This window comes from Stylophora pistillata, chromosome 8 (assembly GCF_964205215.1).
Source record: "Stylophora pistillata chromosome 8, jaStyPist1.2, whole genome shotgun sequence".
NCBI lineage: Eukaryota > Metazoa > Cnidaria > Anthozoa > Scleractinia > Pocilloporidae > Stylophora > Stylophora pistillata.
In genome coordinates this window covers 19,836,174-19,863,080 of record NC_142526.1, presented here as the reverse complement: position 1 = coordinate 19,863,080, position 26,907 = coordinate 19,836,174, and the positions used below count along the sequence as shown (strand labels likewise).

At 37.9% G+C, this 26,907-nt stretch overlaps 1 protein-coding gene and 1 long non-coding RNA gene across 4 annotated transcripts; one reads left to right on the top strand and one right to left on the bottom strand.

The window, feature by feature from the left end:
- Positions 1-219: 219 nt before the first annotated feature.
- On the bottom strand, positions 220-20,832 carry LOC111334702 (ephrin type-A receptor 4). Of its 3 annotated transcripts, XM_022940519.2 has the most exons (21): positions 20,485-20,818; positions 18,111-18,199; positions 17,833-17,922; positions 17,315-17,391; positions 16,393-17,032; positions 12,064-12,111; positions 10,743-11,105; positions 10,122-10,324; positions 9,711-9,774; positions 9,018-9,126; positions 8,852-8,901; positions 7,250-7,393; positions 7,061-7,137; positions 6,708-6,813; positions 6,503-6,564; positions 5,620-5,718; positions 5,021-5,137; positions 3,942-4,091; positions 3,354-3,398; positions 2,448-2,599; positions 220-1,936 (listed from the first exon to the last, which is right to left on the bottom strand). In XM_022940519.2, the coding sequence occupies exons 2-21, from the start codon at positions 18,175-18,177 to the stop codon at positions 1,693-1,695; spliced, it is 2,907 nt and encodes a 968-aa protein (XP_022796254.2). In that variant the 5' UTR covers positions 18,178-18,199; positions 20,485-20,818; the 3' UTR covers positions 220-1,692. The 3 variants fall into 3 exon arrangements, with proteins under 3 accessions (XP_022796254.2, XP_022796255.2, XP_088586623.1); XM_022940520.2 differs by lacking the exon at positions 17,833-17,922 and having other exon boundaries at positions 20,485-20,817; XM_088730497.1 differs by lacking the exons at positions 220-1,936; positions 2,448-2,599; positions 3,354-3,398 and adding an exon at positions 4,255-4,371 and having other exon boundaries at positions 3,954-4,091; positions 20,485-20,832.
- A 4,721-nt stretch (positions 20,833-25,553) lies between these two features.
- LOC148725383 (uncharacterized) lies at positions 25,554-26,893 on the top strand. The gene is made up of 3 exons (XR_015990691.1): positions 25,554-25,662; positions 25,916-25,989; positions 26,407-26,893. It is a non-coding gene; the product is annotated as an uncharacterized LOC148725383 (long non-coding RNA).
- Positions 26,894-26,907: the final 14 nt, after the last annotated feature.

The window sequence follows — 26,907 nt, the reverse complement described above, 5'->3', positions numbered from 1 at the left end:
CGTTCTACGCTATTATACAGGCACTGTGGGTACGTAGTGTAAGAATAATGTAATGGTGTGTAGCGCATATTTTTAGGTCATCTGACACTGCGAGTTATCCCTCCAATTCGTGAGGCTATTAATGCCATTGCATCTGCCACCTATTTATATAGACAGCGTTGGAGACATGTTTTTCGCCGAGCATTACAACAAGGAATTGGAAAAGCAACAACCAAGGAATTATATGCAAAATATTTATTCTCATTTATATGGTTTTTCATGACAATGTTAATAAACTAAGCAGATTTACTGCACGAAATGGTGACGCAATGCTAGGTTAAGCTTCCCTCGCGTGTAATGTCACAATAGTCGCAATTGTATTGAAAAAACCTTGTTACATTAACTTATAGTTTTCTGAACTAGTGATAGTAAGCTTAGTGCAATTTAGGAAGCTTTGCATCAACCAGAAAAAAATTTATTCCCACAGTAGCTTTGTTTCATATATGAATTGTAAAATACGTGCTCAGATCTTTATAGACAATTTTTCCTTAATTTCGTTTAACAGATTTCAAACTAGAAATTTTCTGCTGTATTTGTATTCTTCTTTCCTAAAAGTTCCAAGCCATTGTCCCCTAATAGAATATCATTTCAATGTAGACTATTGAAATAAAAAAGGGAATAATTAAAAAAATAATGCAACTGTCAATAGATTAAAAAAAACCATCAAAATTAAACAAAAAGATTATTGGAATAGTCAAGTACAAAACTTCTCTGTGATAGAGTATTTCAGTTCTAAGTTATAACCTAAATGCATATGACAGTGAAAACACCCACGAATTCTTATATTTCTTGCATAAAGACTCACACTGTCATATGTAAATATGTATCTCGGCATTATGAAAGAGAAATTCTCTATACCAGTGCCCAAAATTTGATTCCTAAGTTTCAAAGTGGTATATCTTGTTTGAATTATAACACTTGAGTATAAGGTTTTGTAGTGCTTGTTACGTGTACCATCAATTTGTTCCAATGCCTCGTGTTATGATGAGAAAAAAAAAAGACAGTCTCTCTCTTTCTATAAGGTAAGGAAAAGTCATTTGAAATTTTTTACTAGTAAATATATAATTAAAGGAATTTGACAACTCTTTGCATAACGTAATGAAAAACGAAAGAGGGATCAGTCATCGTTGACAGAGCATGAAGGGGGGAGACTATGGAAAATTGACTTTCCCTAAGGGAGGGGGGGGGAATCATTAGAATACGACAGAGCCTAAGGAGAGGTTACAAAAATTTTAATATGATACCCCCCAACCCCTCTCAAGTGATAGATAATGACCAGGGCCCAGTTGTTTGAAGGCCGATTAGCGCCAACCCAGGTTTCATTTTTAATCCAGGTTTCTATGTTTCTCTGTCAAAAAGCCATTTCGGGATGATTTTTCCAATTTTTTTAGGGTATTCAATTATCAAATTGTAAACAAATGGAATTAAACTGAAGTGTTTTTTAAAGCTTTCAGATCTGAAATCAATTTTCACACTAATCCTTGGTTATCTTAACCCACCTTTGAACAACCTGGCACTGTCCATTACAAGATTAGATATATGACAACATTCGTTCGTGATAGTGTAGTAATTTCCTCCTGCTTACTGATCACCAGCTCAGTTACAAGCAGAAAACGTTCCCGAAATTGCATTTTCTTGATTTCATCAGGGCATCTAATCTGTATCCATGCCCTTGTTATAATTTTGTGATTTCATAGCATTGATACTCTTTTGCATTTTATTTCGATGCCCAATCAAGCTGATACCCATTCCTCTCAGTTGTTTGTCATTCAGTTCAGTGACTTTGTTCATATCATTAATTCTTGCTTCTCGGAATAATTCAGAATACTTATCCATGTTGATGTGTTTTAGCCATTCGTCCACCGACTGGAATTCTGGGGTATGGCTTGCTTTAGGACTAGAATAATGTATGAATAAATTAATAGGGATTTTTTAAGGGAGCGTATTCAACCTGGGACGAAAGATAACTTGACTTTCGCTTTTTCCTGAGCTTTTTCACTCAATTACATTTTTGTTACGTTGGGTCTTTTGAGCGGATTTTCATGTGCTTTTGGTGTGGAATGTCACAGCTTGCGCGCTTATCGCATTTTTTCAGCCCTTTTTCAACGCTCTCTGGGTCCGCCACCAAAATCAGTCAAGTTACCTTGGATGCTTTCAAATGCACCTCGTCAACTGCTTTGTAGTCCACTAAATACAATCCAAGGGTGCACAATTTGGAAGAAATTTATGGTCTTCCGAATTTGATAAAGGTAGATGGAGAAAAGTTGCACACGTGGTTTCGTAGATGATACAATAACAGAGAAGACGAAAAATCATGCAAATAAGAGGAAGAGAGCTTTATCACCGATCCTTGGTCACCTTTCTTTGACGAAAATAACTCATTCTGTTGTAATACGATGGAAACTTACCTCTCTGAGAAAGAGGATGAATCACCACTTAGAAATTCCGGGGATCGAATAAGTTCATCCAGGCGATTGACAATTTCAGAAAAATTGGGCCGTTGGGTTTTATCTTTATGCCAGCATTCCATCATTAAATTATGGACGATTTTCGGACATCCCTGCACAAACAGATAAATTATTTTAGGATTAGTTCTTAGTGGAAAGGATCTTAACTGTTTGAAATATTTCAAAACCCACAAAAAAGGTTTCACCTCAACTTTTGATATGATTGTGTTTTCAATTACCTTCGGAACTGGTCTATATGGGAAGGGGGAGGGCGGAGGAATTTTTTTTAGGGGGGGAACGGATGATTTTCAGGAGTGCGGGTGGAGAATCAGCTGTCTCTAACAGAGTTTAAGGGGGGGGGGACTAAATAGAACTGGCTTCCAATGCGAGGCTTCATCAGAGTACTACAGAGCCTTATAGGGGGATCAGGTAAATATTATTTTGACGCAACCAAAATCCTTCGACCCCGAACCAGTCCATTACGACAGCAAAGCTGAAGTGTTACATGTTAACATTTAAATAATTCCTTCCCATCTTCACTCGATTTCTTTATTTTTAAGTCCTTGTAATTGCGTGCTGCTACTTTTTTTATTGTTTTGGCTTGCTGTGGTGTTTTAGTGATTCTTATGATGGTAGTAGTTGGATTTAAATGACACCCTAATATCACTGGAAAGCGATAACATGTCCAGTTTAAGAACAAGACGTCAACAACAGAAATTCACGTGAGTGAATCAGATAGGATATACACCAAATGCAACTAAAAGGTTGGTATTATGGTAACGACAAAAATCTTATGAAATTTACTTTGTTTTTACTGTAAAGAAAAGTCATATTCAGTAGTCACATGTTTGTTATTGCAAGATGTACCTGTGGAGCTGGTAATCTGTATCCAGTTTCCACTCGCTTGATAACCTTGGAAAAAATTATAAGAAGTTTTAGTTAATGATATTTACTTTACAAAGTCACAATGTAGTACATAAGTGTTATTGACCAAGCGTGTGGTGTAGATGGCTCGATATTGGCCAAGTTCTTTTTTTGCGTTTTTATGGACCCGGACGAAGTTGAGGTCCATAAAAACCCATACAAAGAACGAGGCTAATGTCCAGCCATCTTGATCGAACAAACCTGATCAATAGAAGATTTAATATAGAACACAAAGATTTCGCATCGTTAAGAATCAAGAATGACTTGTTCATTTCAAGAGCCTAGAAAGAAAGACAACTGTGTTTGTAGTACAGTAAACTCACAAAGTCGTTTATGTTTTCTTTGTTTTGACTTTCCTGTGCCGCTTTTTGCGACTCCGTCCCCGACGCTGTTCAAAAATTACGATCTTTGTAAGTTGAAGTTCTCGTCAATGAGAACTTTCCGCTGTTATCAACCGATATCGATTGTCTCTCTTTTAGGTCTTTTGTACATAGTTCATGAAAACATTCGTTATTAAGCGGGATGACTTACATCGAAATTGTCCCAATTCCAGTAAGGTCTGTCACAGTATGACATGATCTCCCACATTAAGATGCCGAAGCTCCAAACATCACTGGCTGAACTGAAGGTCCGATGCTGAAGTGCCTCTGGGGCTGTCCAACGAACTGGAATCTTGCCCCCCTTAAGAATGATTGAAACAAAGACATGTACATATTTTAGAAGGGTGCAGGTCATGTGTCTTCGCAAAAACTCTATACCTTCACTTTGTACTCGCCTCTACATAAGATTAAGGTACATCAGATTAACAGGAGACCTGATCATCGGGAATAAAGTGGAACCCTACCTTTCGAGTCACTTTCTTTCACATCACACCTAGCTTTCAGATGAACTTTCGGAACATAGTCAAATAATGGCGGCTGCGAAATCTCGAATGGATCGGTCCAAATACAAACACTTCTGTCTCTCGTAACGGATTGGAATTTGGCAGGTTGGGTGAGAAAGTCACAATGTACCAGGAAATGAAAACAATGAAATAAAAAATTTGATTTCAGAGGCACTTTAAGTCTTAAATCTGAGGAAGTATTTCACTTCGACCGCCCGCCTCCCGGTTAGCTCAATGGATAGAGCGCTGGGCTGTTGTGCGGGAGGTCGAGGGTTCGAGCCCCGGCCGGACCAACAATCAGGGTCTTAAAATAATTGAGAAGAATATGCTACCTTTCTATAACATCAAGAAATGGTTAGATATTCTAGTCTTCTCGGATAGGGACGAATAAATGGAGGTCTCGTCTCCTGCAGGGTTAGGGGCAGGTGACGTTAATTTCTCATCACACGAGATTACTGTGTGATGGATGTCCTCCCCTGGGGAGGGATGGGTGGGTAACATGACCCCCGTTGATACCAGTGTTTACTACACTGAAGGGGTCATCCTGTATAAATATAGATGTCTACTCTACTCTACTCTTCAAAAGAAAGCAAACAAAGAAGAGCGTGGAATAGTGTCAGCTTCAGTGGGTGGCATGAATTACACATAAGAAAGGAAAGACACGCGACACTTATCATAAACGTTAGCGTTGAACTTAACATAATTGTCGATTTAAGTGAAAAATTACTTGTGTCGTGTATTCAGCTTGCGCTTCATCGTCGTCAGCCAGTTCTCTTGAAAGGCCAAAATCTGATACTTTACACAACATGTTTTCACCCACAAGAATATTGCGAGCAGCTAGATCCTAAGTTAAGACAAACATAATTACAAGTTTTTAATACTTAATCGGTTTTCCGGTATAACAGCAAAATTCAAAACATATCAATGCAGAATAACCCCAAATGCGTGTAAATCTTGAAGAGTAACACCCTTCTTTACGTAACTTCGCCACTTTTATATGAAGGTTATCCCCCTGAAACTGAAGCTAACTAAGAATCTTGGGAAGCATGAAGAAGGCTGATCTCACACTTCTGTGGTGCGCGTTTTCTCCTGCAACTGATGTCTCTTAGTGATCTTCTTTGACACGAAAGTTTCAGTCACCTGGTTTTATGTTTTTCCTCCCTCTAAAGAAATTAACTGATTCCAAACTACAAGCCCAACTGGAAACAGTAGACGAACAACCATGTATTTTTTTGTGCCAATGCTAAGATCCACAGGTGTAAAAGTAAATTTTAATTATATTAACGAATGATACGATGAAATTAATATATCACGATAAATAAATACCCGATGAATGAAGTTTAATTCTGACAGGTACTTCATTCCGTGAGCCACACCTCTGGCCATTCCAACCAACTGAAGGCTCGTCAGCTGACCATTTCGGTCCTACGAGGAAATCAGAATATCCGTCACCGTTTAACTCTTAAACTCCTAAGATGACTGGAATCTAAATTCTCCTTACAAACTCACTGCGGAATCAAACATAAAGGTAATGAGAATAAAGAAAGTATCACGAACTAAAGAAGCTCTTGATTGTTTAATAAATATTCCTTGTCTGTACCATAGGAAAAGTAAAAGGAGCAGTATGGAGAACATGTATTCAGATGTGAGGAGGTAAAGGGTTTAGATAACGCGCATGATCGACAATTAAGCAATTTAGCAGCAGGATGTTATTTAGGAAGTCTCTTGATGAATTTTATTTTTTATAAGGTAGTGACTGTAGGTTAGCGTTAACCAAAGTCTTATTTTATCCTATTTTCGTTTTTATTCTGTTCATATTTTTATCATTTAAACAGGAACCCTTTGATAACAGTACTTATGTACTGAGGGGCTATCTTGTATAAATATTTTTTATTATTACTATTATTATTATTATCATTATTATTATTATCAGTACTACTATTATTACTTTTAGAACACTACAATTACAGTCAAAAGGTGTTTATGACACAAAATGACCAGTTACAAGGGCAAGCCACCCAACCAATACTTTTTGTTCTGTATTTTGATTAAGTTTGAGTTGTTGTTATTAGCTGTTGTTGTTTTTTTTTCTTTACGGGAGAAAATTCTTAAATCCTCGCTAGACGAGGTCAAATACCAACTCCTTGTTGTTATCTATTGCTAACGAAACGTCACTAAGCGTAAAGAAAACTAGATGTAACTAAGAAACCTTTAAAAAGTGGTCCAATGATCCACTTTCCAGGAATTCTGTTAGAATCATCATTGGTCTACCTAAAAGCATAGAAATGAACTCAACTTTAAAATCTCGTATTATTATAAATAACTATGTGTCTTCGGTTTTAACGCAGACACAAAGTAGCTTCATGATTTCACTGTCGAGTCTTCATATTATTCAGTTAACGTTCTCCCCTCACTTTGTGTCACCACTCCAATGAGGCGGATAACATTTGGATGATCAAACTGGCCCATAAGGGACGCCTCGGAAAGAAAATCTTTTTGATTTTTCTCACTGGAACCAGGCTGTAATGGAGAGAAAGGAAAATCGTTTCAGAAAAATAGTGCATTTATTACAGCGTCAGGACGTTTTTAACGATATTGGATGTATGAATCTCGTCATCTATATGGGATTAAGTATCGTATTTAAGAGGTCTAAATTGGAAGTGCAAAACTACGCGTATCCGCGTATTTGTTGAGTTAGTCTGACTGAGTGATTTAAGTTACAATGTACAGCATAAATCTTATCGAAGCAACGCATGACGGAACTAACCCTCAAGACTTTGACAGCAACCACCCCTTTGCCTTCACGTGATTTTAATGTTCCTTTGTAGACATCCGCAAACTCCCCTAAAGAGCAAAACAGTAATTGAAAGCAAATACATATGTGACAAATATATTTATATACATAACAGTTGTGCAAAGGCTAAAGATGATCACCTGTAGGTATCAACATATTTACCTGTTCCGATAACTCCTTCGAGTTTGATGTCATTTCTTTTTCGTTCAGTCGCGAATGATATCAGAAGTTCTTGCAAGTCGATATAGTCGTTAGGGTCGATATAGGATCTCTGGTCTCGGGGATTCGTGGTTTGAAGTTCGCTTCCTAATGACGGAGAGTTTTAGCATCTCGATTACAATATTTAATTTAAGAAAGCAGTAGTATCTGTGCATAAATGACAGACAATGCATATAATAGCGCTTTATACTAATGACGTCATGAAATTTTAGACCCCCCGCGTGACTCAGACAAACAAACTCCACTTCTTTGAGAGCTACAAGGGAAATGGCGAGTAGTTCGCTTATTCCCTTACAGTTCTGACCGAAGAGGACGGCGTTCCTGGCTCCAAATTTGAAAGAGAACCGGAAGAATACACTGTAGACCAGCTAAAACGGTGGTTAAAATGTAGGGGCTTAAAATTAAGCGGTAAACGAGAAGAACTTGTACAGACTGTGTGAGATGCGGGAATTATCACACCCTTGATCCGGCAATCGATCATGGAAAATGGTTTGCTGCCAAAGTTTTTCAAGAAAATTCTGATGTAAACAATGTAAAAAGGGGGTTGACAGGCCTACACGACTCCCCAGCGCGTGTTTAGAATAGCCTATTCAAAGTTTGGCTCTCACGAGCATGTTTTTGAGCGATCGCCCTCTTTTGTAAGATACGAGCGGCGGATTTTTGTATATTTCGCTCAATACTGATTGTGTTTCTATTAAATGCCAGTTCATGTAGTTTATGTAGTTAATGTTCAGGCAGTTGTCATTGAATAATTTCTGTTTCTTTGACGCTGAATTTTCTCTTTCTTTCGGTGCTTTCCTCTAAGGAGCATGTGCTCAACTTACTTGCGCTGGTCTTAGATTTGCCTTTAGTGGATCGGGAAATTCGGCTGTTGGACCTTTTTCGCCGGGCCAGTGAAGAGCACAAATATAACTTAAGTGTTTCTTGTTATGTTTTTCTCCGTAAAAAACTCATGCGAACAAGCCACCAGCCAACGCTTGCACTTTGCCATGTCTCGCGGAGGTTTTGGGAAAGGAATGAATACTTTCTTCCCTACTTCCTTTCACTCTTTGAGTGATTTTGGCCATTTATCTGCATATCTTGAGTCTGTCTTACACTCACCCCAACAACAGTGTTTGGTACCAACCATGCCCCTTCCTTTCAGAACGCCAAGTCATTTTTTGACGAAATTTTCCGTCGTTTTGTTTTAATTTTACAGCTCTCGCTCATACATTTCCTTAAGCTGGTCGCAATGTTTGTCTGAGTCTGTGCGGGGGGTCTCATAGGTTATCACGTAACAAAATCTATTTTTAGTAATAGTATAAAGCGCTATTGATCACAGAAGACGTTAAAATGTGGCAAATGGACCAGGGGCTTTACTCGACTGTGCCTCGTGTGCCACATCTTCGTTCTTACCACATTTTTACGTCATCTGTGAACTATAACTAAATAGACGTAAAGCAACATGGAATCTATTTGTACAGTGGGTAACGTAGCTAAAAGATTTTAGCCTTCGTGTTAGAACGCTAGTAGATTTACACTGATACTGATTACTGTTACATGTACCTTGCTGAAGGGCTTCCATATAAGCTTGCTCTGCACTCTTTTTACTTCTCCTATTTAAGAACAGGTAGATGAATCACGTCATATTCAGATAGAGACGGTGCTTCCATATGACAAAATTCAGACCTGATCTCGAGGTAAAGTAAGAACACTTTTTTGCAAGACTCACCTTCTACGAGATACAAAGCAGACAATAATGACCACTATCAGAATAATAAGCAGCAGTGCTCCTGCTCCTCCAGCACTGTAAGCAATAAGCTGTAATTTCTTCGAGTTATCTGTAACCATTCAATCACAAAACCAATTAATCGCTCAATCATTAGGTAAAATGATCAGTGAAGCATTTACGAGAGAAATTTCACCAGGAAACATTTCTCGATAGAGTTACTTCATAATAGGTCGGTTTTCAGAACGTTAACTGTTTATTCGTTGATTTCCTCTCTGCCATTCATCTATCCTTAAAGTTCCTTCAATTCCATTCTTTATTTCTCTAGCCTAAGTAATTCCATTTACCCTTGAGTAGGTGTACTGTGATTCACTACAATATATATACACTAACTTGATTTAAGCACGAAGTCTGAAAGATGGACTGCAAGCAGGCTGAGCGCTACACTTCCAACGGCAACACCGCGAGAAACGAACGGGCGTCGCCGGCTAGTTACAAACGTAGCCTCGTTGAAACTTTTTGCCCCAGCGTAGGGTAAACAAATTTGAAAATGCGGTTTTTTTGGTTCATTAGATTTTGTTCTAAAGTAACAAAAGTACTTAAAAGAAGTTGACAAGAAGACATCAAGATCTAACTGGGTGTTCAATCATGTTCATGTGATAGGTGGATCTATTAAACAATTCCGGATTTACCAACCGTTTCTCAAAGTAAACGTCTTCGTACCAGCTGGTCCCCTTCCGTGGTCGTTTATAGCAAATACCTGAGAATAAAAAGCAAGAATTAATGTGAAAGCTTTCTCAAACGATTTTTCAGATATCATTTATGACATTTACGCGAAATAGCGAGTGACCTTTTCTGGTGAACTAGGACTAATCTAAACAGTCGATCGTATATGGCACTACTATGTTTGATGGTGCAATTTAGAATTCTTATGAATCAATCCACTATTGTCTGTTCCTTAATAAAGATCCCCGATAATACAAACAATTCTTGGCAAGATTCATCATTCGGTCAACTATACAGGTTTCGTACAAATAGTACAAACACTTTGTTCAATTCCTTCTTTCCCCTGGTTTCTATTCGCGACCAGTAAGAACGTTACCCTACCTTAAATTGGTAAGTCTTTCCTTCCTTCAAATCAAACTGCATTTCTGTTGTTTTCGTCTGACGACTCATGGTGTCTGATGTATCATTCGCATTAATGTACGTCACTTCGTACTCTTTAATAACTCCATTTTTTTTCTTCAGTGTCCAAGATACAACGACAGTTGTTTTCGGTTGTTTGATGGACACTTCCGGTATACCTGGAACTAGTTTGTAAAAAAGAGATGAGAACGAAATTTTAGTTCTCCAGTAAGGGGTTTCAAACTTCTGGATCAAAAACCCAAAGACACTTTTCCTTCAACTGCAGGTAACGCTAAAACTAAAATCGAGTAAATCAAATAATTCAAATTGAATACGGTTGGAAAATGAATATGTCTTAGAGCTGTGAAGAAAAGTTACACAAGTAGCATAGTATTAAAAACAGTATGAAGTTGTTGAAAGAACAATCTTTATTAAACAGTTAATAGTTTCACCACATTTTGCTGTGATGAAAACAATTCGTCACAATATCAAAACATTGATCCGTGAAGACTAATGTACATAGACACTTTGAACCGAGCATTCACGAAGTTTCAGTTAGAGTCGTCAAGCTTATTTTCTAGTGATATTTAGTTAATAACATACCTGATCCATTAGTCCTTACGGTAATTTTCTCAAAGAATCCTTCATTTCCATCTTTACTTTTAGCAGCCTCGCTCACTCTATTCCTGGCGTAGATTTTGAAAGTGTAGTTTATAAATGAAGAGAGGTTACCGACGATGAGTTGAGATGTGCTCAGTTTCTCCTTAGATGGTATGAAAATGACGTCACCTCCGCAAGCTTTATCCACACAATTTTTGTCGTCATCACTGTCACATGGCTTACGGCAGTCGACATCATACCACACCTGGGTCTGATCACCAGTTACATTAGGGGGCTGCCATTGTAACCCTAATGCACTTTGGTTGACGAAAGTCGTGATAGCATTTCTTGGGGCTGATGGTAAAACTAAAAAACACACACCCTTAGTTTGGGATGGTTTAGAAAACAAAAGAATGTGACCAAGGTCCCTTGAACAAATGTAACGATCTCTTTGTTAGGGAAATTAATTTGACTCCAACTGAAATAAAATGTGCCCATCAATGATTAGGACCGAGGTGCTTTTCTGTTAACACCTAGTCTCGTATTATATGTTCCGACCTCTATCATGGCAGACCGTGTAAGCCCGTTTGTTGTTTACGACAAGGCGTTTTGTAGAATGATCAGTATGCAACAAGTATTTATCCCTATTATAGTAACACTTCTCATTTTGGGTGATATTCGTGTTCTAGTGGCTCATACAGCGGACATGATATCAGTTTAAGACATACATTGTATGTGCAGGGGATAATTAACACATCGACAGTGTTTAGCGTGGTCTGTACTCTTATTGACAACGATATTCGTCATCACAGTGGTCAAAACTAATTTTTTTTACCCCAATATCGACGTCAATTCAATCAGTTCTTCCAGTGCGTGACCATTGCGTGACACGTTGACGCGAGTAGCGTTGCCTGTACTCTAATCGACAACAGCAAATTGGCCAATCAGATTGTGACATTACTGCCAAGAAAGCCAAGAAAGCCAAGAAAGCTTTCTGTATGATCAACGTGCAAACAATTTACCATCCGTAATGGTGATACTTTTGAATGATGTATTCTTATCCAGTTGCTGAAAAACGGGAAATGATGTTGCCTCAAAAATTTACGTGAAAAGGGAAAATATCTCTCGGAAACGCCAACTGAAGAATGTGCGCACGAGTATATCGAGGTATATCGGGTGTTTGAGGTACCGATAGTTACTGTGATGTGCTTAAGGTCAAATTTGTCCTCGGTCTGGTTTAATTGAATGAGTAACATTTAACTGTTAAATTGTAATTCTACATTATCAGAAAGCGATAGACCTTTTGTAACATTTGCTTTCATACCTGTGCAATTAAGGCCACTCTCATCATTGTATTTCCACAGGGTACAATCTAAAGAAACAAACACCAAATCGCTAACTAATGAATGAATAAATAAACTAATTGATTAAGGGAGGAATATGTTACAATTTCACTTCAAAATTGAACTAATTTGATAATCTTTGTCAGATCAAAGATCAGTCCTAGTGTTCAGTTATGAAAACTTCTAATTACATTTTTTTTTTGAGGACTTAACGTAATTCGGAGATTTTGGAGTATACAACAGTTTCTGATAAAGGAAGCTTGAAATACAGGCGAAGCTTGAAATACAAATCGTACAGGCGTAGATTGGCGGGGTCATTTTCATTCATAATAATCTTGACATTAACGTGGTCGTTTACTCCGGGAGAGAGTAAACGACCACAGAGAGAGGCTGAACTTGGGGCCCTTGGACTTACACTCGCGGTAAGACATTACCACTAACAAATGTGACAGTTTAAAACAGTTTATTACAGTAGTCATTCTATGTACACTCCTTCCTTCTCTTCATCTTTCCTGCTCCTGCGCGCGCGCGTTCGGAATGCGGTCGCGTAGCGACCGTGGCAATGTTTCCACGTTTTATTCATGTTTCGTCACATGTAAAGCAAGTCCATATCATATGAGCTAAATAAGCCTTTGGATTATGCTCCTTGTAATTCTTCCAATCGCTTTATCACATATAGATGTCTAGGTTTTGTGTTAAACGTGCTTGTATATAGGTACTTGCTATGTTACCTCTCTTTTACCGCTTTTATTTTGTGTTTAAACGGAGTATCCAGGAACAGTTTGATTGTATTTATCTTCTCTTCGACTTCTATGTAGGGATGAATTTCAGTGAGATACACCACTTGTCTGATTGGATGAAATCGAACTTTCTTCATCATCACTTTGGTCCCACGTATGATCATACCATTCCGACTCATAGCCACTCTTATACACCCATAGCTAGATTTCCACTGGTCTATCATTGATTGACACACGTCATAACTCGATAACAATTTGGACAGACAGGTCATTGACTTTGATCCGAAAAAAATGTAAGGATGCTATGACTTGATTAAAATTTGATGGACAGATAATCATGAGACAGTTACAACGCCTGCTGGCATTTCGTAATTTTCCCCGGTTTGTATGTTCTATGGTTCATTTTTCCCGAGAAATGGGAATGTTCATGAGCATGGTGCTTCGTTTTTGAATACCCTTTTCGTTCGATTTTTTTCCTGATAATTTTTTTAAACGGGAGATTTAATTATTTCTCTTCGAATCATTGTCATTGTTATTTTCCTCACTTGCGGAATTTTGTATAGAATTTAAAACACTTTCGTCACTGCTAGCGATCACACTCACGCGTTACAGTTTATTTTTAATTAAGATTTGAACTAAGCAAACATTTTTATTGAAAAAAAAGCTATCGCATGTTTTTACCTCAAACGGACCATTGTTCACTTTCAGAGAATTTTGAATACTCACGTGATCACCATCCGAACTATTTTCATTTTATTGGAGTAGGATGAATTATTCACATCTCATCATAGGGTTTAGGCGGAAACAAACCTCTTTTATTCTCGAATTTTTTTTACACGATACGAATGCTAATGACATCTTGAAATCACTTTTACCATTGGAAGTATGAGTCACCATCTTGCGTTTCATTGTTTCCATTGTTTGTCTCACTCTGGTGTTTGACTGTTAGGCTTTTTATTTTGATTTTGATATAGGAATAAGTGGGTTAGGGAATTGAGCTTAGGGTGAGAGTTGGGGGTGTGAGTGTCCGCAATAACTCAGGTTCAAATCCTGGTCACGACAATTTTTATTTCCTTTTATATTAAAATGAACGTTTTTTGAATATTCATTTTATCTCGAGATCATTTTCCCTAAGGGAGGATTAAACACCATCTTAGGTTTCATTATTTTTATTGTTTTTTCCTTGGATTCTCTAATAACCTTATCAAAATTATGAGGTTTCATATAAGCTCGAATATGACGCGTCATTCTCCTTAAAGAATCCTCACCCGCGTATGAAATAATATCTAAGATTCTTTCTATCTCCTAAACGGCTACTTTAGGATTGAAAGCAATATAATGTTGTCTTTCGACCATATTTGTCATCAAGGTATGACCAGTTCACGGCATTCAGTCCTCTTCGTCTGAAAATTCACGTGTCCGCAAGAAAAATGATATTTAGTCTGAAAGTTCTGCCTCTTCATCCCAATCGTGACTGTCAAATATGTGTTCCACGTAATTATAAATGGACTTCATGATTTCGTTCCTGTGTAATTGATATGTTTCATCATTTTTAAATTGTTCGTTTGGATATGTCTCCTTGGATTCTCTAATCACTTTATCGAAATTATGCGGTTTCATATAAGCTCGAGCATGCCGCATCATTCTCCTCAAAGAATCCTCATCCGCATGCGAAATAATATCCAAGATGCTTTCTATCTCCACAACGGCTACTTTTGGATTGTCCACAATGTAATGTTGTCTATCGACCCTATTCATGGCCATCCTTTGCTTCTGAAACTTCACGCGCGTATACTAGTTTTGTATATTCCAACACGGCTTTAAATATCTGGTTCCTCTTTTCAACTAGTTCGCCCGTTTCGTAGTCCGAACAAGGTCCTTCTGGATCTTGTAAGTAAAATTCTCCTCTCTTTACAATTCGCTCTAATGTGTCGGTGTCTCCAAATCTAGCAATGCTTTCCAATATTTCGTTCATGTAGCTGAGACCGAGATCGGGAGAAATCATCTTTCTCTCTTGAATTTTGAATGTAAGACAAAAATTATACGAAAACACTGCTCTTATTTGACACCGTCTACACCGCTTTCAACTTAGGTATGACCTCCTATTGGATTTGGCCATGCGTTGACTTCTCTGACCGTCTCGTCAAATAATTTATCAGATCTTTTTCTGGTTACAGCACAGAGTAGAATACTTCTGATGACGAGCCAGATCGCTGATTGACACCAATCAGCTCTATATTAAAAGATCTTCCTAGCACATTTGAGCGAAGAGATTGAACAGAACCCCCAGTGTGCCGGAGCCGTCCTTGACAAATTATTTGCCATTGTCAAATAAAAAGCTACCACGCAAGATCTTTGCAAAATACGCAGACAAGTGGCTAAATACATTGACGAGATTGAAACCTATGATTCCAATGTGGGAGAACATTTGTACGTATTTTCTTGTCCATGCGGAATTTATACCACATGTGTACGAAAACCTTTTGTGATTCTTATAAATACCTCTTTTGCGTATAATAATATTCGGTTAGGAAACTAACCCCAACCCTAATAACCCTAATGACCCTAACCCTAATAACCCTAATAACCCCAACCCTAATGACCCTAACCCTACGCTGCATGAATAAATTATCCACTCGGCCGAGTCACTAGGACCCAGACCCTGCGGTTTACTCCGGAAAGGCCCCCTAAACTACAAAAAGGAGATTTAAAGAAAGAATTGAATTCGATCCCACTTTTTCTGCTTGAAAGGCTATTTACAGTTCCCGGAAACGAGTTTTTTTGTTTGTTTAAGACCGTTCATTTTTCTTCTGTGTAGTATCACAGGCGACCCAAGCATACCGTGAGTAATTTTAGGTCTAAGGGTCATTCAAGGAAATACATATTAAATTAAGATTGAATTTTAAACGTAAGCGTGTGCTGTAAAAAAAAAGGAAAATTATAAAAAAAAAAAAGAAAAGAAAAAATAAAAGAGATAATAAAAGCTAGGAATGTAACATGTTAAGTCTCCTTGCCTTTGCATAGTAGCCACCTTGTCACTTGGGGTCGATTTAACGCTATTTTGTCGACTTTCTTTGTGCGGCGTGTTATGTTAAATATAGTAGCACGACACGCGGTACAGAGAAACTCACCAAAATTAAGATATGATATATGACTTAAGGCAAGTGCACCTTAAGGATTTGGATTAAATTAAAGCAACAACCAGAAGAGTCATGTTTCAAATGATTAATCAATTCTTTAGAAGAATAATGCTGATATGCTGGAACACTTAACCTGATCCAAATGGCACTGATTCAACATCGCTTTTTATGTTAGTCTTAGGGGCTGACCATTTAACTTTTGATGGGGGGGGGTAGGTGATTTTGAAAAAAAATTTCCTGCAAGCGCTTGTTGGAAGAAAAAAATTGCACGCAGCCCAAATGTAACAAAAAATGTACCAAAAAATCGGAAAAAAAATATCCTGCACAGCAGATTGCTAGGAAAAAAATTTCTTGATGACCAGAAATCACCCACCCTCCCCCCCCCCCTCAAAAGTTAAATGGTCGGCCCTTTACTGGTCAGGGGACGTACCTTTGCATTCTCCTCTCCTATTCTCCATGTTTTTGTTACATATACATCTCCCTTTAAGTGAACTGATGTTCCAAAAGCCATCGCTTTGGCAGTCAACACTTGGAATACCTTGCTCGGAGTTGGCATTTTTAACACAACTACCTTGAATTGGCTTAGAGTTGTTTGCTGGGGCTATAGATTCTAACAAGGACACTAAACCACCAACAAGAGTAAATTCTGGACAGAAGTAATAACTGACTCTGACAGAGTGGATGGAGCTACATGAACCATGGTTATGAAAGGCCAGAACGATGTACTTTCCTTTTACTTCGACTCCAAAAGTTTTTGCTACCTTGTCAAAGCCAAGGATCGTTGTAGTTATTTCAGCAATCTTTGCATAAGTGGCATTGTTTTTTGAAGGGTCAGGTAGCATTGAATTCCAGGACTGATGCACGTAGAAGTCGAAATATTCCCTACAGATCATCTTATCTCCACCAAGTTCTTTACAGCTCCTTGTATTGTATACAAAGGTAACATCAACCTTTTTCACTGAATTTGGTACAGCAATAAGGCTGCTAAAAAGCCAGGCATTTGGTTGTTGTTCAGTGACAGCGCAGATCCCGAAGCGTGGGTTTAAATTAGTATCCTGTGTCTTTTCCCACTGTTCAAAAGCAATAATACGATAACGTATCTCAATCCAACAGTTTTTACATACATACACACATACATACAAACTTTATTCTCGTCCTGAAAGGGCTTTTTCAGAGAAAACGCGCTAAAAACCTATCATACAAAAAAAAAAAAAAAAAGAAGCTAATCAGTGCTTTGCAATACGAAGGAAAAGGGTTACTAAACAAAGGAGACCGCTGAGAGATCAAAATATTCATGATTAATGAGACACCCGCAATGGTATCAACATTACTCGACAGCAGTAAAACCATACCCTTCTAGATCCATTCCCGGGCCGTGATGTCCAGTCCTTCCAAGTTCTATCTTTTGACGGCCTCCTTTGTAAATCAACTGTAAAGAAAATACTGTGATTAAAAGTAAGAAATACAACAATGTTAGTCAGTAATGGAAATAACTACTAATCGAGGACTTTTAGTCAAGGAAGATTTAAGGCAGCTTGCTAGTAAAGTGCGGTTGGTGTTTCTTCCTAATTGAGTCGCACATAGCATGAATTATCTGGGAGAGCTACTTAATAAGAAAAGACGTCAACTCTTTCAATTAAGCAACCTAACTGGAGCTAAAACGATAAAAGGGAATGTTACCACTAAAAGAAAATTAAAAACAAAATAAGAAAATAAATAAATAATAGTAACAAATAACATCTGTTCATGGTGTCATTTTCTTTAATTAGTTTTTGCCATTTGATTTTAGGCATTAGTAGAAATTTGCTTTACGGTCGACTCAAGAGTACATGTAATTAAAAACAAAATAGACAAAGTAAAGACATCATACCTGCAGTTAAATACATCTTTTCTTTGTCCATTTTTTTATTCATTATTAGTACTCTGGGTTGAACGTAAAGTGAACTGCTCGTAACCTTCCCTGAAGAAAATTTGACAAACTTCTGAATTATACAGTCAAAGTGTCAACTGCATTGACTGTAATTAAAAGAATGCCTATTTGTCCTGTAAAATCAGTCGGTTATCATTCTTGTTTCGTTAAGTCGTTGCTATTATTCAATTTTGGACACGAGAAGAGATAAGATAACGGTTCAATAAAGTTGCTCATACCTTTATCAGTCGATGAAAAGGCTGCAATCTGCAGTAAGATGAAGATAGATCGCATTCTGTGATACATTTGCCTTGTGCTGCGCTTTTTACTGGAAGATAATCAAAATACCATCCATGTACGCTAATACTTTTGGGAAGCCCACAAGAGAGATAAAACGGATCGGAGCGGGTAAAGCAGCCAATAACGCAGTCGAGATGGGGTATTGAAAAGAAAAAAGGAGGCCATACTGTTTAGCCTATCCCTGTTATCCAGGTTCTGTGGCTAGTTCATTGCAGATTTTCCCTTATGCAGCACCACTTCGCCCATAATACAATAATAATGATATTAAACATTTTAACGTGGAGAAACACTTAGCTAGAAGCTAGTTTTTAGGTTTTCCACCAAACAACTGAAAAAAATAATTCAAATTGAAAATAACACTATTAAGAATCTCAACTGGCCGAAGGCAAACCAGTTGGCTATATTACAAGCATGGCCGAGGATTTGAAACTCGGGGCTACCGTGAAACAAATCCAGGTAGTGGCCAGTGTGGGACTCGAACCCGGGAGCGGCGGATTGCAATTCCGACACGCTGACCACTCGACCATGCTGCCTTCCATATCCTTGAGATTTTGCGTACAGGTACCCATTTGTTTAAGAAGAAAGCAGAACTGTGTTAGACTTTCCCATGATTGCAACACAAGAACCCATACAGGTGATCATGCTAACTAAACTTTTAGCTAAGAAAAGAAAGAAAAGTTTCAACACTTCAGTGTCATGAACGTAGGGAAATAAAGCGTCTAAGTTCCTAAACAGGATTCGAGCCTTCAAAACATCTGATTTCGTGGTCGAATGCTCCACAAGGCGAGCAAGGGAGACCATGTAAGTAAACCAGAAATTGCTAGGGTTCTGTGACAGCTCGCATAATGCTGGGATCAGTGACGTTGAAATCTCATAAGCAAACGTACCAACTTTGCATAAACATTGTCCAATCCAAAAAAAAAGACACTCGGAAAGTCGCCTTTCAGTTGCCCGATTCATTTTCTAATTGTTTCCGCATTGTTGTTAACTTGGCGTAGGTGTTCCACCTTGGCAACGATGACAAAAAATGATCGGTGTACGAGACACGACTGTGATACCCTGTCTTCAGGGTACATAAGTCAGTCCTGAAAACGTCGAAGAGCATGCGTCACGATGGCGGAAAAAAACGATGCTTATCAGCGACAGCCGTTTTATATAGTCTCTTTCGTGTCACAGGTCTTTCTCGAAAATCTGAATTGTATGTTGTCTGACCTCAAGATCAAACTGAAGCAGGATTTCTCGAGCGAAAAAAAGAAAGTCCTGGTTAGCACCAGTCTAAAATCTGGCTTGTGAACTCGTTCTGCCTAATTAAATCATCACGCATAACCTCGAACTCACAGTTACAGAAACGTCCTCCGATGTCCTAAACTATCAGTTTCACTAAGAAAAAAAGTGTGAAAATATATACACTTCTGGATGGTACTGATTCAACCATGCTCTGTAATAAGACTGAAAAACGTTTCACTTTACTTTCATATTGTCTTCCTGATTTAAAAGGGAAAAGTTTACTAATGATGACGGCAAATGCTAAAGCTGCGAGTCATTCACCCACTGCTGGTATTAAGAAAAAGAATTTCAGTTTTAAATACGAAAGACTGGTTATTCATAGATCAGCGATGACAACTTGATAGTCATTTGATGAACTCTTGGTTATTTGTGACTGACGGGTGGTAAGACGAACAAGCATTGAGATGTGGCTTTGACAAAGGTAATTCAGGGATTAATGCGTTTATCTATTTCTCTTAGTCAATTTTTGTTCTCTTTAAGCGAAAGCCATCATGTGGCCCCCTACTGTTAATATGTATAATTTACATATTTAATTTTGTTTTCATGAATGTCACTCTCATTTTCTTTGTTTCAATTATGAATTATGCATACTGTAATCATCGTCTGTACTTTAGCTCGCTGAAGTAAGATTGCTGGTAGAGGCCGCGCCTCAAATCGACCAAAACCTTAAAAAAATATATCTCGATTAACATAGCAATCCAAGTATTGTTACAAGCCAACGTAGTGTTAACAAATCTTAATCCAGACGGATAGAATTCTTTACAAGGAAATGTTCTAGGACTTCTAAATGTTCGGTGTTGTTCCCTTCGAATAACCGTGTTTTCTCCGTTACCTTCGTTGATTCAAACTTAGAAAACGGCGAAGAATTTGTATTACAGTTATAAACGACAAATACCGTCCTATTCTAAGCTAGAACAGAGTTCTTTAAAGAAGCGAGTAAACAAAAAAACAAAGTGCCTCTTGCTTGACTCAATTAACTATCGTTGTCGAAGAATAATAATGTTCTCTAACAGAGAGTACACTTACCAGCTGCTAGTAATCGACCGATTGTTCCAAGTCGATCGAAGATTGATGGATGATCGAAAAGAATTTACCGTTATTACAGGTTGAGGACAAAATAGCGTAACAACGTAAGGCTTCTGCGGTGGTTTGTATCAACAAGCGGCGAAAGGTCATGTGCATAGGTGTCCGCTAGAGCGCGACTAAATAATTATATGCAGTTAATGTCACGACGGTAAAGACTCTAGGTAAAGCACTGGTGATCTATCTTCTTTGCCGTCTTCATCACAAAAATTAATCCATGTGTTCTTTGTGGCTAACATTCATGGTAACTAATGTGTCTCAGCGGTTTTCAGAAACTAATATCAGTTCGTGTGACTTCGCAATTCAACCGTGACATGATTTACATTCTCTCGTAATAGTTGCATCACATTACATTTGATGCGCTTCAAAATGACCGCTCACGCAAAGGTCAACAAAAGACATTTCCTGGTCTAGTTGTCAAACCTAAAGAATGAATTCTTAATTCGAAGCTATTATTGTAAGTAGTATTTACCCAGCGAGAAGGCACTGCAGGCAAGAAGTGATTAAAAGTAGTGGGAAAGGTAAGAAGTTGAATATTTTATGGAAACGTTTTACCTCTTTGTTTTCATAATGACCTGGGGCTTGAGGAAACATTTTTCTTCGCAAAAAAACCCATGAATTTCTTATTACATAGTTTGAAAACGGCAGGTTGTGTTCATGATGCACTTTGACGCGGTGGAGGTCCGGATAAATTATCGGAAACTAATATCAAATGGTATAAATATCACTGACATCAATAGAAGCCATAAAATCTAATCACCGATTAACAAAACTCTTCCAAAAATCTTTGGCGGGATGGTTACGAGCTGCTTTGGACTAATTGACAAGAATCTATTATTCCTTTCACAATTCTTTTAATGGAAAAGATACTTTATACTGATTTAGCCTTCGGCACGCCATTTTGTTACTGTAGAACTGAGGTGCCAGTCCAGTTCCCCTTTCGGCTACAATATCCTGGAATGCAGTTCAAATACTTTTTTCCAAGTGTTTCCTTTACGTGGTTTCATCTAGTTTAATCTTTAAGTGACGTACTTTCGTTATCTGATCTTTTTATCGAATCACGGAATTTTACCTTGGTTGCTAAATAAAGGTTCTTAATTTTTTTTTTTAATTTATCCTATCAATATGGTGACCTTTTATAATTAAGTATTTTCTTTCCTTTCTATTTAACACTTTTGTCTTTTTGTTTAACCTCAATTTTCTGTTGTTTTCTTTTGTGTCTATGTTGGCCAATTTGAGGGATGCCCAAGGATTAACCTATTTCGGTACATCCCGAGTTAGTTCGACAACTCGCGGTCTCCCGCTAGAAGCGCGGTTATTTTAACTGCTCTCGCGCTAGCTGCGCACACCAAGGAATCGCAACAGGCAACAGGTAGAGTAAGTTCAGAAATAGATTTTGAGGAAATGTCAGCTTTGAGTATTCTCAGCAAAATGCCAGTTCCACAGCTTACCGTTGTTGAAAGATTGGTCAATACATCAGAATGATCTACCAGAGGAAAAATTATCTTAAAATTCGTCGAGAATGAGAACAGGAAGCCGTAAGTGACTGGTATGTCTGACGTTATATAAAGATCCTTTAGCAGCTAAATATATCACGATCGGGGAGCCTTGAAATTTCTTTAATCTTCTTTTTTCGTAGTCCGTCTCAGTCGTCTTCATCCCCAGTGATTGTTGTTCCAACGTGGTATATCATTGTCTCTTTTCTTTTTTTCTACATGGCAGAACTAACAGGTTTCACTCCTTTTACTGATTATTGGAAAGTATTTTGGAGACCCAAAATCTAGTAAGCTAGATCATTACAAGATCCTCACGTTCACGATAAGTGATGGGAAAATGTGGTCGACTGAAATACAGTGCTCTTAGCTCTACTGGAGAGTGGTCTCATCGGTTTTCCTACCTCCATTGGGCTATTGATGGAAAGATCTAAGACCCTGTTTATCCAAACAGCTGATCGATTTAAACAGCAAGATCTCGACTTTCCTCTCCGTTTGCCTAAATTTATAGAAATATTTAAGTAGTTTTTTTGGCAAACCTAAGTTGGTATTTTTCAATTATTTTCGTTGGACCTACTTTTGCGAGATATTTTGTTGTCTTAGGATTGGTACATGATAGTTTCTTGATGTTTCATTTATTTATATAGTTTGAATCTCATGATTGTCCAAGGGTTTTCTCGGGGTCAGCTCACATAGAGGTTTCCAATTTTTAGATGTTTTGGTGATTGCATGAAGCGTTTGTATTTGAATTATCTTAAGGTAAGCTCTACTGTGGGGACTAACCTTCAAGCAGTTGGTATCCCTAGAAAAATTTTCTTGCGAGGGTAGAGTGTGTACGCCATAAAAAATCCAATCGATGTTTCGTGTTATTTTTGTCTCGATGTTTTCGTGTTATTTTTGTCTCGATGTTTTCGTGTTATTTTTGTCTCAGTTCTCCCTACTTGTTATATTGGACCTTCTTTTTTCACGTGTTCATCATCAGCGATTCATGTAGGTTTGTTTGTATTCGCTTTATCGAATTAAGTATTGCAAGTATGCCGAGTAACAAAGGTCAATGGGATATGTAAACCATCAACCCTTTCACTATTTACCCATTTAGTGGTTTGAAGTAGCAGTGGCATCTTCTCCAGCAGTGGCACCTAAAAAAATGAACTCAAGAATTAAGTAGCTATGATATAGAGGCACTATATCATAGCTCAGATACCTGGTGCCTGCTGTTTAGCTTAGCCGAGCTCAACTAATTAATATCCCGACGGTGTAGCGCTATTTAATGTCTAGAAGGCGGTATATTGTAGTATTAAAGGAAAAGTCCGTGCACTACATTTTTTGCGCAAGCAGTGAACGTGCAATGTCTTTTTTTATATATTATTATTATTATTATTTAGCCTACACACGTACTTGAAAACATTGCTAAAATTCTCTGTCTTAAAAGGCTAGATGTTGATGGCAGCTTTCCATCAAACATCAATGGCCACCAATGTTTTAGCGTAAGGGTTAGGATTAAGCAAACCCTCAGCGATTAATGTTGACTAATTGGAAGCTTACTCAAGATTGCATGAGAATGAGTCAAGAGTCGTATCTCTACAGAATTATAAGTGAATCAGGGCTTAGCTTCCCCATTTGTTACGTTTGTATGTGTTGTCATTGTAAAATGATAGAAATCAGCTTAAAAAAGCTCTTCGTGGGAAACAGCTTTCCTAACTAGGCGAAACTTTGGCTTGATCACTGTAACAAACTACAACATAATACGAGAGGCATCGTTTCGTTTTTAGTCCGAATTTCAAATACACGGCGATTCAAATTTGTTAAGGACATTAGCCAGAAGGCTAATTTTTGCTTGATTATTGATTAGTTCACTAAGTTCAGAATGATCTTAGATAGCCACATAGTTACAATGCTTATCTGTTTTTCTGTATTTCTATTGGCTTTGTAATCGGACCTTTCAGCGTCACCACGCGCATATAAAAGGCAAATTTAGCGTCCCTTTAATCAGTTCGTCGTAAGTTTTGAATAGCCTTGGTAAACTTTCGCCCTTTCGTTTTCTCAACCTCTGGCACAAGCGGACCGATATGTGAGTACCTTTGTAATTTTGTTTTTTCCTTTCCAGTCTTTTCAGTTTTGGGCGACAATATACAAACAAATATTGCAATGATCTGTATAGATTTAAGATTTAAAGGCCAAATTCGTGCCAATTTGCGAGTCAGTGAACACCCATCATTTAGATAGAACAATGGGCTGTTTATCAGTCATCAAAACTCTTTTAATTTGTTTCCAAACTTTTTTTCTGTTTCACTTGTATTGTTAATCTCGTTATAGACTTTAGAGCCCGGTATTTAACGTGCGATTCTTTGATCATGTATTCAGCGGCTTTTCGATAGATTGATAGAACTTCGTTGTATTGTTGTTTCAGTTTAGGATCGATCGTTCGATAGATTGATTGACTGTGAGAATAATCTTTATTTTCGTCATTGATTGTGGTTCGTGGTCGATCGCCTTTCAAGAATAAAGATTCGTGAAAACAGTCAACTTTGGGTTGTCATTTCGATCAGTAAAATAGTCTCAAACACCTCGTTAATCGCGTTTTGGAGCGACACGTCCTTGAACTTGAGAATTTAGACTTTGGTCGCCGTAAACGCTACAAAATTGTTGAACAAAGTTGTTCGAGATCATAAATGGAATGTCCCTGACAATAGATCAGGTAAATCAGCAATGCTATTGATGACAAAATCCGGTTTACTCTCTGCAGTAAACTCCCTGCTCTGAGTTCGAGTTAACACTGCGATCGTCCAACAACCAGCGTTCTTCCGTTCTTCAAAGTCGACCTTAGTGTCCCCAACTTTGACTACTGATCGTGGATCCATTATGCCAAAAAAATTTATAGCCGAGTGGATCATTGCTGGATGAGGCCTTCCATGACCCGCTTTCTCTGCGCTAAAGACAAAATCGACCGGGCTAGACCAGTTCAAGGTATCTGTGATGGTTTCAACGACATTGTGCGGGAAGCCGCTGCCAACAGCAATCTTCGCTCCTGTGGATTTCAACTTCTGAAAAACCTCAGTTGTTCCTGGGATTTCGTTTTCTCGTGTTGGTTGACTCGTTTGACTCGTGTACCTCGTTTAAGATACTCTGAATTGCGTCTCTCTTCTCCATTCCACGGTATTTATTGATTAAACTTACGTCGATGCTGTGGCCATTTTTGTGAAATGCTTCTTTCATGGCGATAGCCACAAGTGGTACACCCTTAGTCGAGTCATCTACACTTATACCTGCCAGATCAAACACGAATAATTTTATGTTTGCCGGTACGTTCGCAGTTTTGTGTGGTTCGTCTGCCATTTTATGCCAAGTCATAACTGAGCCAGTGGTGACCAGCCTATATGGACAGCGGAAATAAGACATGGCGGAAAGTTTGAGGGTAAGAAACAACCTTGTCATATTATGGAGTCATTATTTACTCTAGAACACGATTTAATAGCTTGCCTTACAATTTAAAAATATTTTCTCTCTTTAGACATTAGTTCTTCACGGCTACAGGTAAATAAAGAAAGATTTTTATGGACTTTTCAGGCTTTAAAGGAAAGAGACCTGACCGTGCAGTCAGAGATCAATATGCAGAAGTTTGACGAAGGTAGAGGTTTAGCTGCGGTTGCAGAAGTAATAAATGTCAGAAATACTTTTCAATTCAGCCGAGAAATGTTAAAATCTATTTAGAACGGCGTGTCACTAAGCTACTTCAACCACCCCCGCCCACTCCCCCTCTCCCTCGCTAACGATCAATGGAGACATTATTCTCTGCTTGTTAAGAGGTAGTAAACTCGTTCTCAATTTTCCTTTTTCATAATTTTTTTCTTATTTTTTTATTTACTATTTTCTTTGTAAAGACAGAGTGCTAAGACGTGTAAAGAGAAGCTTGGTGCATTCAGGAAAAACCTTAAGAATTTTCCACTTGAATTTGGTAGGAAATTCTACATATTTTTATCTTGGGCGTGTTGTTTTCCCGGTCCGTCGATTTGATATGAATCTTTTTCACATTTTAATTATGGTATTTATTTTGTTTTATTAGCTTGTCCTTATAACAGTGTACATAACTGCACCGAATAAAATTCCAGCAGAAAATGGTGGTAATGTTCCTTCCTCAAAGGAAGGTGTTTGAAAGTATCTATAGTTATCCATTAGGGTAGCTAAAATAGACTGTTACAGCCACTAAGTGGTTTGCTGGTTGGCTGGCCTTGCTTTTAATTGATTACTTGGTTGACTGGTTTGTTTTAATTTTTGATTAACCATTTGGTGATTCACAGATTGATTGATGGATTTGTATGCATAGGAGTTTGCTATGTAACTGATCAGCTCATTGTTGTGTCCTTTCAATTAGATGAATATGGTTGGTGGTTTTCAGCAGAAGATAACGCATATGACCCTCTCAGTCCTTCTGATGTCTCAAAAGGTTTTGATGAATCTATTGAACTAGTCAAGGCAACCTTCACAAACTAGGTAATGAATCATGTCGTTAATTACAGTACTCTCACTGTGTCTTTGTTCTTCCAGCAATCATCAAAGCTTGTGGGCAAAAAAGAGAAAGAGGAAACAAAGATGATTTTTCATAAGAATTTCTGATTAGTGTGGATGTTTATTTATAAGTTTTTTTCTAAAAAGTTTCCTTTTAAGTAGCTTTATAAATGTACAGTAACTAGCAATATATCTTTAATACAGAGTTGGTAAATTACCAAGTTTGTTGTCCCTTCCCGAGTGAACAGAACAGGCTAAGGTCATATAGCATGTGGCAGTTCATCCTGTTGTTTCATACAACGTGAAGAATTCTTTCCTGATATCTTCGTATTTGGTTTTACTACTCTCCCATTCTACACATTCGTAA